The sequence below is a fragment of the Panthera tigris genome, chromosome C1, assembly GCF_018350195.1.
Source record: "Panthera tigris isolate Pti1 chromosome C1, P.tigris_Pti1_mat1.1, whole genome shotgun sequence".
NCBI lineage: Eukaryota > Metazoa > Chordata > Mammalia > Carnivora > Felidae > Panthera > Panthera tigris.
The window spans coordinates 182,034,645-182,048,658 of NC_056667.1; the positions used below are offsets into that span (position 1 = coordinate 182,034,645).

Below are 14,014 nucleotides of genomic sequence, written 5' to 3' on the forward strand. Positions count from 1 at the left end.
CCAAGGTTGTGGAATCAAGTCTTAACGTCAGGCTCTGCACTGAGCATGAAGCATGCTTAAGATTCTTTCTCTCTCCCCTTCTGCCCCTCTCCCATACTCATGCTCTCTGAAATTAAAAAAAAAAAAAAAAAATTAAATGCCTATTAAACATCCAAATAAAAGTGTTAGGTCCAAAGAACAGAGGACATGAATGGGATAGATTTGTAAATCTGGGAGTAGTCTCACGGAGATGGTACAGGAAGATAGGAATGAGAGGAAGGAGTGCTTTTAGATGGAAAAGAGGTCCAAGGACTGAGCACTAGAACACCCCCAAAATTAAAGGAAGCCGAGGAAGATCTCACCAACAAGACAGGAGTCAGTTAGGAGAATATTAGAAGAACCAAGAGAAACTCAAGTTCAGAATCTAAGAAAAGGAATCAAGTGATAGCAAATGTCACTGATATGTGATAAATGAAATGATATGATATGTATAGGATATGAGGATTGAGACTTGATCTATGAATTTACCAAAAGGAGGTCAAATGACCTTGACAAGAGATGTTTTGGTGGAGTGGTACAAGCAAAAGACCAGATAAGCAGAATGCAAGTATAGACAACTCATTCAAAGCATTTTGCAGTGAAAAGTCAGAAATGGCTAGAAGGGGATGTGAAGATCAAGGAATGGTTTCCTGTAGTTTTCTGGTTTTAAAAGGAAAACAGGTAAAATGTGTTTGCTGATAATAATCCAGAGAAAAAACTGATGTTACACAAAAGTCTCTGAGTAGTAAGAAGAGATGGGAAATAGTACATAAGCAGAAGTTGTTCAACTTGCATCAACACCTCATTACACAAAGAAAAAGTAGATGAAACCAAAAACAGGCATACTGGTAGATTTCATAGTGGGAACATGTTTAAGTTTTTCAATTATTTCTACTTTAAAAAGGAAAAATAGGAATTAATATCATCATATAAAAAGCTGTTAAGAAGACATTAGAAGATTGATATAACAAAGAAGTTCTCTGGGAGTGAGAGAGACAGAGAATTACTGCTTAATATAGTTTGCTCAAGGTGATGAAAAAATTTTGAAAATAGCGGTGACAGCTGTACAACATTGAGTGTAATTAATGCCACTAAATTGTACATTTAAACATGGTTAAAATGACAAATTTTACATTATTAATGTTTTATCACAAGTTTTAAACATTTTAAAACAGGGGTGCTTGGGTTGCTGAGTCTGTTGAATGTCCAACTTCGGCTCAGGTCATAATTTCACAGTTCATGAGTTCAAGCCCCACATGGGCTCACTGCTGTCAGCACAGAGCCTGCTTTGGATCCTCTGTCCCCCGCCTCTCTCTGCCCCTCCCCCACTTGTGCTGTCTCTCAAAAATAATTAATTAACATTAAAAAAATTTTTGAGGGGTGCCTACGTGGCTCAAAATTGGTTGAATATCTGACTTCAGCTCAGGTCATGATCTCATGGCTCGTGAGTGTGAGCCCTGTGTCAGGCTCTGTGCCGACAGCTAGAGCCTGGAGCCTGTTTCCGATTCTGTGTCTCCCTCTCTCTCTGCCCCTCCCCTATTCATGCTCTGCCTCTCTCCTTCAAAAATAAATGAACGCTCAAGAAAAGTTTATTTTTATTCTTTAGAATAAAAACAACCCCCAAAACGGTTCTCTAGGAAAATAAACTGACCAAGGAAATGCAGTAGCACTGCCCATGTGACACCTGTGGTCAGATGCTTAAATTATCCATCTAGAAAATAAGGAAGATCATTGTATTATACTTAACCTCCACAATGTGACGTACTGAAATATCTATTTTAATATTCCAAAAGGGACATTCCTTTATTCCAGGTTATGGACTTTACTGTGTCTTCCCCCCAAAACTTACGTTGAAGCCCTAACCACCTATGTGTATTTAAAGATTGGGCCTTTAGTGAGATAATTAGGTTAAATAAGGTCATAAGGTTAGGGCCCTAACCTGATAGTACCAATGTCATTAGAACAGACACCAGAGGTCCCTTGCTCCCTCCACGTGCACACAGAGAAAAGGCCATGTGAGGACACAGCAAGAAGGCAACCATCTGCAAGCCAAAAAGAGAACGCTCACCAGACATCAACCCTGCTGGCACCCTGAGGTTGACTTTAAGCCTCCAGAACTGTGAGAAAACAAACGACTGCTGTTTAAGCCACCATTCTGTTACCTTGTTAGGTCACCAAGAGTAGACTAATACAGTACATGAGAGGGATAAACTAAAAATAATAACAATCATAAAAAACAAAAATAAATTACCTCTGCTTGATCCCAACTTGATAGTTTTTTAGGAGTGGCACCAGGAGTCTGATCGGCTGTTTGATCCCAACGCCGTTTTCGTTTTGAGGGAGGCTGGGACGCTGCTGCTCCATTGACAACTTTTAATTCTCCAGCTTTAGCTTTTTCTGCTAGTTGTTGCCTAATTTCTCTCTAAAAATATTTGAATAAGCACTAAGTATCTTTAAAATATTTTCAACATATTCCCATATAATCAGCACGGTCATTTCCATTTAATGTCATTTTCTTCATTCTCTGTTCTATGCTGCTACTGGTAGTCCCATTCTTTATTTCTTTTTATTTTCTGTATTTCTAGTCTTTATACAATGCCCTTCTGCACAACAGATAAGTACAGAATTTACAACACAGAGCATCTTACTTTAAATACAGTTAAATGAAGTAAAATCTTCAATGGTGGAGAATCAAAATGCTTTAAAAATTTTTTATGTTTATTTGAAGGAGAGCGAGCAAGAGAGCAGCAGAGGGGCAGTGAGAATCTGAAGCAGGATCTGCACCACTGATGCAGAGCCTGACACAGGGCTCAAATTCATGAACTGTGAGATCATGACCTGAGGTGAAACCAAGAGTTGGATGCTTAACTGAGTTACCCAAGTGCCCCCAAAATGCTTTCATTGAAAAATAGTCTTATTTTTTATTTAAAACTCTGATGAATAGCAATTAACATCATGTAATAAGATAGAAAAGTGGCAAAAAGTAGAAACTTAAACATTTTCACTACATAGAGGTGCCTGGGTGGTTCAGTTAAGCGTGTGACTCTTGATTTCGGCTCAGGTCATGATCTCGTGGTTTGTGAGTTCAAGCCCTGTGTTGGACTTTGTGTTTGTATCATGGAGCCTACTTGGGATTCTCTCTCTGCCCCTCCTCTGCTCACACTCATGCTCTCTAGCATTAAAAAAACTATAACTATGTAAATTATTATATACAATGTAATCATAATAAATCCATTTAATTTATCCTATGATTTTAAAGTAAAGTTTAAACCCACTTAATCCATATAACAAATTATATAATTGTAATTAAGTTATAAAGGTTCACTATTAAAACAAATGAAGCAATCACCATAGGCCATTAGGAACCCTTCAGACTTCTCCACCCATATCCAAACGGAATCTTATGGATGAATTGAAAAGGTTTTTCAAGGAATGCTTTAACTATCTGACTTTGCCTTTACACATCTATTTTGGACACACACCACCAATCCTCCCTACAAATATATCCACCAGGTCTGTGTATGTGTATATATACATACATGTGTACACATATATATATACAGCCAAAAGGCCAAGGGCTAGAAAAGGACATAGAAATATGAAAGTTTAATTTGGGAGGAGGCAGAATTTTGGATAAGGTTTCCTTCTCAACTTAATTTTTATTAATACTATTAAGATATTACTCGTGTAGCAAATAAAAAAGAAACACAAAAGTATCAATTTGAACTTTCTTTACATTATGTCACAACCACTAAAATAAAAATCCGGTTCACATACCTCTTCTTTGGTTAAATGCTGTTCTCGCATTACATCCATGTAAGTCCTAGCATTCATTTTAGGATCAGGGGTCTTCCCTCCTGCAGAAAAGAACAGCAACAGGACAAGAGTACAATAAATAAAAGATAATTAGGTTCAACTGATTTATCTTCCCTGCTCTAATATTATGTTATTCCATAATCATTTAATTTATTTTTTGATGGAAAACTTTAATAATTATACATCTTACTTTTTATTGAGTTTGCTGATCAATTTAACCTGTTTGAACACAAACATATCTACAGCAGTTTAAAACAAATATTTTAATGCATATAAAAACAAAATGACAGCACAGTTTAGAGTCTTCAGTAGTGATGGGTTCCTGGGTTGCTAATCCGGAATACGTACACTTTCGTGCCTTTGTCTCCATCAGCAGTTCTGACTTCAAGCAGCAGAATAGAAGCCTAGAAAATTATCTCTTTACCATTAGTAACACTTTGGAAAGATATTTATATTCAAAACATTACCTGTTGCAAGCTGTTAAAATCCTGACTACAAATAACTATAACTAGGTAAGTTCTCCATACAATGTTCTAAAAGTTATAGTTTAGAAAATAGTTTAGACTTTTAAAAATACACCTATAATCTGATTCTGATCCCATGTTACTAAAAAGGGCTTCATTCTTTTTAAGTTTTGTTGACTCCAAAACATTTTTATTTTCTTAGAAAGTATAAATTACAACTGGAAACATATTACTTGAAATATATTACTTCTACCAGTTATGTTGCACACAGAAGAAAAGTGGTGTACAAAGAGATGTGTTAGTCTCTTGGTTAAAGTTTCAGTATTTGCTTTTCAAACTTCAAAATATCTTAAAGAAGCCCAAACAGTACATAGTAAGATTCAGAGGCACACTGAGTTTTAGAAATGTGGTAATTTGCTATACAAGTAGTATAGCATCACAATTTAGGAAAAAATAATAAAATTCTAAGACATTTCCTATGCTGAAGATCATGCCCAATTGATAGTGTCATTCTTTCTGACACTAGCTCTGATAAGACTTCCTTTGGAATACTTTTTCACCATAATCTAGAGAGGATGTGTTGAACTGCACCCTTAAGAATGCAGACAGGACTGGCATATAGCAGTACTGCTGTAGGAAAGAAATTAAGGACAGTTAGTATGGGCCTGTGAATTCTGACATACATGTTTAAATCAATTACAATTATGCAAGTAAAAAAAGAATATCCCTACTAATTCATGCAGGCTGAAAGTCTAATTTGTAAACCTGCAGCAGAATCTAATTCTAAGAAACAGGCACCTAATTCTGCTTTTGAAACTCACTCACCTGAGGAAAGCTTCCATCAGGCTCACTATGCCCCTTGTGCTGACCTGCACACTAAAATTAGCAAAACAGACTCCAACTATTAAAAATACCAAAGTCGTTTTGTATATATACTTTTCTTTTAACTTTAAGTATGCTTAGAGCAAAGTAGGTGCATTTACTAAACTACATTTAGAGCAATACAGGGGGGAGCTCTAATGTGAGAAACAGTTTCTCAAAAGTAACAAGCCTAAAAGTCTAGGATTTGGAATGAAAACTTTCAATAGTTTGAAAGTATTTTGAGCAGAAAAACACATTTGTTCAAAGTATAGAAAGCGTACCCAAAACAAAAGTAAAAGAAAAACCTTTAACCCTTTGCGTTTCTATGGCATTGGCTCATTATTTTCTTGTCCTTCTACCTGGAAAGAAAACTTGCATTATAAAGATGAAGAAAATGGCATCTGTGACTTCAACCAAATCTATACAAATCTATAATAAGGGGGATTTTAAAAAAGAAAAGCAAATTCATAAGCATGCCAAAAAAAATCAAAGGGCTAAAGACAACTTAAGACAAATAAATTCCTGAAAACTTATAGAAAAGTGGGAAAGAATTACCATCTGCAAAAGGATCAAGACGCTCTGGGGATATTATCATGGTCCGCCTGTGCTTTTTGTATTCATCTTCCCGGTCAGCAATCTTTGGAGGTCGGTGCTCAGCAAATGGATCATACTGAAAAGAGGTATGTCTCATTTAATACCCACTTTATTAAATACCAAAAAGAGTATCCTAAACAAAACCCAGAATGTTATATATAAAACATGTAAAAATGTTAAATAAATGCCTACTAATAAAAGAAATATATTTTACGGATGTTAACGTGAAAAATGACATATGGAAATGAGACAATAAACATGTCCACATCTGCATAGTTCTTCCATGAAATGATTACCTTCATAAAACAAGCTAGGTACTATTTCTAATCAAGACATTCTAATAACTTGTTTCTAAAATACGTGGGCTTCCATGGGAATTGAGACATTGTTTTCCTTATGAATAAACTCTGATTTTAATTTTAAATAGAGGAAGAAGAAAAAGAAAAGAATCACCTGTTCTGTTGATTGTGGTATATCATTAAGCAATGCCACAGGGGCATGATATCCTGGCTTCTTCTGACCAAGCAAACTTGTAGATGATGAGTAGTCATCGTCATCCTGCAATGAAATGCCCCCCGGAAAACCACAAAAATGTCAGAACTTAAAAATGAGAAAGAACATGCAAATTCAACATGGCATCAAAACACTTACTGACAGGGGCACCTGGGTGGCTCAATCAGTTGAGTGTCTGAATCTTGGTTTCGGCTTGGGTCACGGTCTCATGGTTAATGGCTTCAAGCCCTACATCTGGCTATGCACTGAAGGTGAGGAGCCTGCTCGGGATTCTCCCTCTCTCTCTGCCCCTCCCCCTCTCCTTGCGAGTGTGAGCAGTCACTTTCTCTCAATGTTAAAAAACAAACGAAAAAAACAAAACAACCCAACTTACTGATAAAGTGATGTCTAAACCTTTGTTCATAAAACTTGTAAATACTTAGGTCTTCTTTCAACTCTTAAACCTATTTTAAAGAAATTTTTTACTCTTTTAAAAATATTAAACCAGGAATGCTTTCTGTGGAAGTTAACTGAAATAAAGCAGGTATGGAATTGAAAAACCTGAGCATTTTATTTTCTCACAGAAAGCATAATGAAATTTGTTTTTCAAATTTGGAAACTGCAAACAGCTTATTTAAAACTCTCCAGTTTCCTTGATTTTTTTTTAATGATTTTACTTTTAAGTAATCGCTACACCCAACGTGGGGCTCAAACTTACCACCCCAAGATCAAGAGCTGCATGTTCTACTTGAGCCAGCTAGGAGCCCCTCCTTGTTTTTTTCCACTCATTTTTTTTAAAACATGATTTAACACAAATAAAATGTAATTAATTTTAAATGTATTTGTTTCCTTAGTAGTATGTTTAAACAGACCAAAGTGATATTCTTACTTTACTACTGTAAGAAGTGCAACAGTGCATTAACTCCCAAGATCTTAACACCTCATTTATTTTAGTCAAAAATGAAATCACAATTTCCTCAGCTTCTGGGAACATATAGCCATCACTGTGTTTTATCATGAAGGTCTAATAATGCTAACAGAAGCCTGACTAGTCTCTGGAAATTGTACCTTTGGAACTTTTATTAAATTTTTCTTAAAAGAAAAAAGTGCCAACTAAAAATGTGGCTTGAATTTCATAAAAACAAGTTTGATAATCTATAACATAAAATGTTTGCTACTGAATCACACAAAAATGACTATTTCACCAAATATGGATGTTTGGCATGGCCTGACAAAATAAGCTCTGTGGAATATATAAAAACATTTTGAAGGTCATATTTCAAAATGAGAAGTGGGTAGTCATCCTCCAGAGTAAATGAGAAAGTCCATTAGCATCATTCCATTCATATTAAGACACCAAAGGGAAAAAACACACAGCATCAAGCATAAGTCTGAAGTCAAAAGTGGCAAGGACAGATGGCTATCTACAAGAAAGTTGACTCACACTGGCTACTCTAGAGCTCAATAGGTCACAATAGGGATTTATTTTACAATGGTTAATGATTTGCAGGTCCTTTACTAGATAAACTAGTTTTAACATAAAGATTGAGAACTGATCACTTCTAGAAGTTTCTGGATCTTACAGAGGAAGGACACCTAATAGTTTTATCCTTCAAAAGAAAGATTTCCCAATGCCCCAAATCTTCCCAGATTAAATGAGAGGATTAAAATAGAAAATTCCTTTATATTTCTTGCTCTTTGTTAAAAAATACTTGACTCTTGTACACTTGGTAACTCACATCTTCAAGTTCAGTTGCAGCAATTGATGTCACATATCCAGCAAAGCGGCTGTCACTTCCACCATAAATTTCCTGGTCATAATAACCTGTAGAATCAAGGCCCACTCCTTGAGCTTCATCAAGAGCTGCCTTCTTGCCTTGAATTTCTCGAATCTGTGCTTCAATATCTGTAAGAAATTAAGATTTTCTTAATTTTCCAAACAGACCCAACACAATGCAGTTCTCTAGTAGAAATTATCAAAGTAGTCTTCTAAATACATAAACTTTAAAATAATTATAATATATAAGGAGTTAGAACTAACAGACAATACTCGTATACAGAAGATATGCTTACCATTTCATCAACCACAAACCACTCTTACCTTAAGAATGGGTTACCACAGTATAAGTTATTGTTGAATTCCAAACCTTTTCCCAAATGAAAAAATAATACTGTCAATGTTGTTTAGGGACTAAGAACAATATTCAAGATAATTTAAATTCAACAATACCAGAAATGCAAACACAACAGTACTATGGAGTGTGGGTCTCAAACTACATAGAATGTGCAACAAATGGTCTCTAGATTTTGTCAAAATGCAGTAGGCCTGGATCAGACCCAAGTTTCTGCATTCCTAACAAGCTCCCAGGTGATGTCCTAAACATCTAGGATTACACTCTTAGGAGTAAAATAATAAAGGATAAAGTCTAAATTCTTTAGCCTAGAATTCAGAGCCCTACACAGTTTGCCTGCAACTACCATGACATTAGTTTCATGATTAAGAGTCTGAGCTCTGGAACCAAAATGCCTTCAAATAAAGGCTTTCTCTACTAATTAAGGTTATTTCACCTCTGTGTCTCAGTTTCCTACAACTTGAAGTTTTTTTTAAGGATTAAATGAGATAATGAACACGAAGCACTTAAGCACTCCACCAATGAATTAACTCTTGCCACATCTCACCCTCCAGGCACTGTGTTCTTTCTATCCATTGGTCTGACATTTAGAAGATGGACATTTGATGAATGAAGTTCTCAACAGATTCCCAAACTTCCCTATTTTTAATTTTGACATTTTTCAAGACTAAAAAAAAAATTAAAACATACAATGAACATCTACATAGTGTTCACCTATTTTCATCAAGTGTTTACATATATATGAGATATAGCAAATATTATATATGTACATGACTTTTCTACACCATTTAAAACCCCTACTATTTCAGCATGTATTTACAGGTCTAAGACATTCTCCCATATAATCAAAATAGTATTAACAGGCTCAAGAAATCATCATCCTAGTAATAACCTTTCTAGATGTTCTCTTCTTTGATCCATGATTCCATCAAGAACCTGGCAAGGCACTGAGTTGTAGTAGTCTCTTTTAAATAGACTAGCCTTCCAAACTTTTTTCTGGTCTTTCCTAATACCAGCTAACTTTAAATTCCAAACTAATGTTTTATTGTAATAATCTGAATACCTAGGTGTTTTAAGAAACAAAACTTTTTACAGCTACTGGTTTCTTTTGTGGCTTAACAAATAGATGTTTCAATTTTTGCAGGCTTATTACCTTCAACTGAATCAAAACCCTTTGACACCAGGCACTTTAAAAAAGCTCATTTACTAGTTTGCAAAGACCAAAAGAAAAAGATTCAAATGCCCAACTCCACACCCTCAGCAAAGGGAGAAAAACCTCCACTGTTCAAGAAGGGTATGGTTTAAAGCAGAAAATATAATAACATGATCTAGTCCAAAGTACAGCTGGGCCATATAACTGTGGGACTAAGTCTCAGAAACTCAAAATAATGGAACAGGGTTTACCACTGAACTTAGCAGCTCCAGTTTGTAACCACATCTCAAAATTCTTATGGTGTATCCACAGCACTATCATCTCCACAGTTGCTGCTTTTTCCTGCATCTCTCCCCTCAAAACCATTACAGCAGCCCAGGTGGCCAGTGGCCCCCACCATGAGTAATCACAAATAGAAACATTGTCATGTGAGCTGGGTGGCTTATTTTACTATTATTTTACTAATCTACTTCTGTTTCTATTTGAAGTAGTATATATTTTTTAGAAGTCTTAAATCCACATTTGCTCCCCTCACTCACCCCTGAAACTTTTTATCCTGGAGCACAGAAGAAACCTCAGTGGTTAAAAAGACTGGCTAAAGGGTGACTAGAGATTAAGCCTTTTCTTTTTTCTTTCCAAAAATTTCCATTTCTTAAATGTTTGAGAAGAACATTAAAAAAAAATATATATATATATTTTTTTAAAGCGCTAGATGCATGGATCACCTTTAAGTAAACAAGTTCTTTTCATGGACCACAAATGCTACTGCCATCAGGATCCAGACAGGACACACAATGGTGAATCAGGCCAGCCAAATAATCTGCAATCTCCCCTCTACAGCATCAGTGTAGTCTACTAACAACCTACATTAAAGTCACCTGGGGCACCTCTTACAAGGACTGACTCCCATGCCTCAGACCCATTAAGTTGGAACCACCAACTTCAGAGCCCAGGTTTCTTCATCAATATATATTTTGTGAATAAACCCAATTTTATACTTCCATTTTTCTTTAAAAGAAAAAAAGAGAGAGAGAGAGCCCACGTTTCTATATCAGTAACAAACACTCCAGAAAACTTGTACATGGCCCTCGACTTTCAGCTCCAGCCTACCTTTACTTTAAAATTTCCAATTTGGGACATGTTATACTTTTTTCTAGCTCATACACAACAAACAAGCAATAAAGAGGTGTTGTTTCATAAAAACCACATCACAGCATACATATTGGGCAGCTTACCCTCCCCCCCTTCACACACACACATTATACATTACGGTTTTATTTTCCTTTGAAAGGATTCTTCTAGAAGTTTACAGCAGCTAGTACAGTATTTGGATAATACATTTATTCAGGAACTATTTTCATCTATTCAATCTTACCTACTGATTTTATGTACTTAAGGATAAGCAACAGAGTTTTCTAATTACAAAAATACTCAAAATATTGAATTTGTGTTTGTATAAACTCTATGTATTCTATGACTGGATTCCTATTAAATAAAATGTGGTAACAAAATCACCTAGGGGCTAGGCAGCTCTCTGTAGTTAATTAATTCTGAAGGGAGTTCATTAATAAACTTCTACTAGTTGTACATGCAAACCAGGTACTATATCTGCTTGAAATTGCGGATAAAAATTCTATATACCTTGTAAGTTTCATTTATGCATTGTAAACTGCAGCACATTTACATAAGCATCACATCCACAAAATTAAGACAACAGATTCCCCAACATTCAGCAGTTATGCAAATAAATGACAGAATTAAATCTCAGTAGTTATTTAGTAAACTATGTGCCAAAATATGAAATAGAACACACTCAATATTTACAAGCAAACAAATGTATCATTTCACTTATAAACATTTATAAAATGTATAATCAAGTTATTATGAATATGATATTTTGTTTACAAAATAAATAAAATCTATGGCACAAATATGGCAAAATATTGAGAACTGGTAAATCTGAGCAATATTCATTATTTTTCCTGTACTTTTCTGTAATGTTACACTATTTCATAATTAAAAGGTAACTTTCAATCAGAAGTCATTAAAAATTTTTCCAAAATTTTATAAACATTTTGCACCTCTGGGAAAGACAAAATCGTCTCTTATTTTCAAAGTTGTTGCACACAAAATTATAGCTACTGGCATGCAGATATTCCTGTACTTTAATTGACTGAACGTAAGTAAATAGATCATTTCTGACAACAAATGCTAAGATTTGTTAGCAACAATGGGATAAAAAAAAAAAAAAAAAAAGAGGGGCGCCTGGGTGGCGCAGTCGGTTAAGCGTCCGACTTCAGCCAGGTCACCATCTCGCGGTCTGTGAGTTCGAGCCCCGCGTCAGGCTCTGGGCTGATGGCTCGGAGCCTGGAGCCTGTTTCCGATTCTGTGTCTCCCTCTCTCTCTGCCCCTCCCCCGTTCATGCTCTGTCTCTCTCTGTCCCAAAAATAAATAAAAAAAAAAAACGTTGAAAAAAAAAAATTAAAAAAAAAAAAAAAAAAAAAAAAGAGGCAGCATACAAAAAAGAATAACCAGAGGGCCAAAATGTTAAATAAAAGACTTGAAGCAGAGAAAGGAGGAAATGTTTATGCTAATCTCTCCCTACTTCATTTATAACCAACATGAACAAATCCTCTATTCCTAATTCCTTTCCAATTCAGACTCCCTGTAGTTGAGACATTCAGATGTGAAGATAAAGAAAAATGGATATGGTCTGCTAGTCACTGGACAAGAGACTAGGAGCTCCTCATGGGCACACATACAATTGCCAAGAGCTGGCACTCTACTCCATCTGAACCCTTAAATATTCCAGTCTTCAAGATATGTTAATCAATATTTCTCATTATCAAGTAGTATTCCTATGTACTACAGCATTCAGGTTGCTTGCAGTCTAAAGATTACAAATAAGGCTGCTATAGAACATTCACATACAGGTTTTTATGTTAATATAGGATTTAATAGCACTTGGGTAAATACCTACTCTTATAGATAAATATCTAGTCTGCTAGGTCTTAAAACAGTATGTGTTTAAAAGAAACTTACAGAGGTGTCTGGGTGGTTCAGGTGGTTAAGCATCTGACTCTTGGTTTTGGCTCAGATCGTAATTTTACAGTTCATGAGCTCAAGCCTATGTCTCTGCGCTGACAGTGCAGCCTGCTTATGATTTCCCTCTCCCTCTCTCTGCCCCACTCTGGCTTGCGTGCTCGTGATCTCTCCCTCTCTCTCAAAAAATAAAAGAAACTTACAAAGTCCTTTTAGTGGATTTACTTACACAAGTCTGAGCACAGAAGAGAACTGAACTATTCTGTATAACAGAGAAAGAATCATTTTGAGAGATGACATGGAGGAAATTAACAGAACAAGTAAAATGAAGAAAAGCTAATTCCAGTTTAATGGTGTTAAAAAAGGGGAGGTTATCAGGAGGCAGATATATCTAGTGTGGGTTCCTAAACTATCTGATTTTCCAGATTAAAGCTTCACTTCTGTTCCCCACCCAACCCTTCTCCTATTTCAGTAAAATCTATGAAGAGGTGAGAGGAGGGGTACCATATACAGTACAAATCTTCGTTACTGGTGCTGAAAACTTAAAAACAAAGCAGGAATTCCCCATCATGAGAGCATATTTGGAATCCTAAAACTGAAGTTATGGATTGTCCTTCAATCCATAGATGGCATAGTCTGATAGTGGTTTATAAAAACTAAAAAGTCTTATTAGACAAGAAAACAAAGTACTAGTTAAGCATTAGACTTGTACACCACAGTCTGTAAAGAGCCTCACTAAATGAGGAGCCCTGAGGGTAAATAGTTGAGAATGAGGTTTTTCTTAAGCTGATGTTCCCATTTTAAGATACAAATATCACAGGGACTCATGCAAAACTACTTCAGGTAGAAGGTAAACCTGTTAGAAAAATTGTGAGAGTACATTCATTGCCATTAGAATTATAGTGGGAGAGGCACCTGATTTTACAAATCCTTTGTAAGATTTCCTTGCCATGGCTAGTCTAACCTAACCCTGAAGTATGATTTCAGAACTGTGTTCATTCCTAAATCCAATAATTTTCTTGGCACCTCCCTTATTTGTGGGCCTCCCGACATCTTAAACTGCAGCAGCGAGGAGAGTCTTAGAGGCAGTCATGGGTGTTTTCACTGCCCTCTTTCCTTTTCCCTGCAGACTATGGGAAACTACAAAGTAAGGGCGCTGCAACAAATAAATTGCAAGGAAAAAGGAACATGGAGGAGGAACATAAAGATTTAAGACTAATCCCTGTATGGGATTTATCCGGAACTTAAACAAACTGTAAAAAAAAAAGTTTTATAAGGCAATAAATAAAACAAAAATATTTTGTTATATTAATTTTAGGTGCAAAAATGGTATTTTTTTAAAAGTCTTTACATTTTAAGGGTGCCTGGGTGGCTCAGTCAGGCGAGCATCAGACTTCTGATTTTGGCTCGGGTCATGATCTCACTGTTCATGGGATTGGGCC

The 14,014-nt window shown here is 35.8% G+C and overlaps 1 protein-coding gene across 5 annotated transcripts in view; it reads right to left on the reverse strand.

Moving 5' to 3' along the window:
- SF3B1 (splicing factor 3b subunit 1) overlaps positions 1–14,014 on the reverse strand; it is a 60,119-nt gene that overhangs the window by 19,796 nt on the left and 26,309 nt on the right. For 2 of the 5 annotated variants that reach the window (XM_007094717.3, XM_007094718.3), the window contains exons 3-7: positions 7,985–8,151; positions 6,207–6,311; positions 5,715–5,829; positions 3,796–3,875; positions 2,270–2,440 (exon numbers count right to left, since the gene is read on the reverse strand). In XM_007094717.3, coding sequence (XP_007094779.1) covers positions 2,270–2,440; positions 3,796–3,875; positions 5,715–5,829; positions 6,207–6,311; positions 7,985–8,151 — 638 coding nt within the window. Of the gene's footprint in view, positions 1–2,269; positions 2,441–3,795; positions 5,659–5,714; positions 5,830–6,206; positions 6,312–7,984; positions 8,152–14,014 lie in introns of those variants that run through there. The other 3 variants (XM_015543185.2, XM_042994984.1, XM_015543184.2) reach the window with 3 other exon arrangements.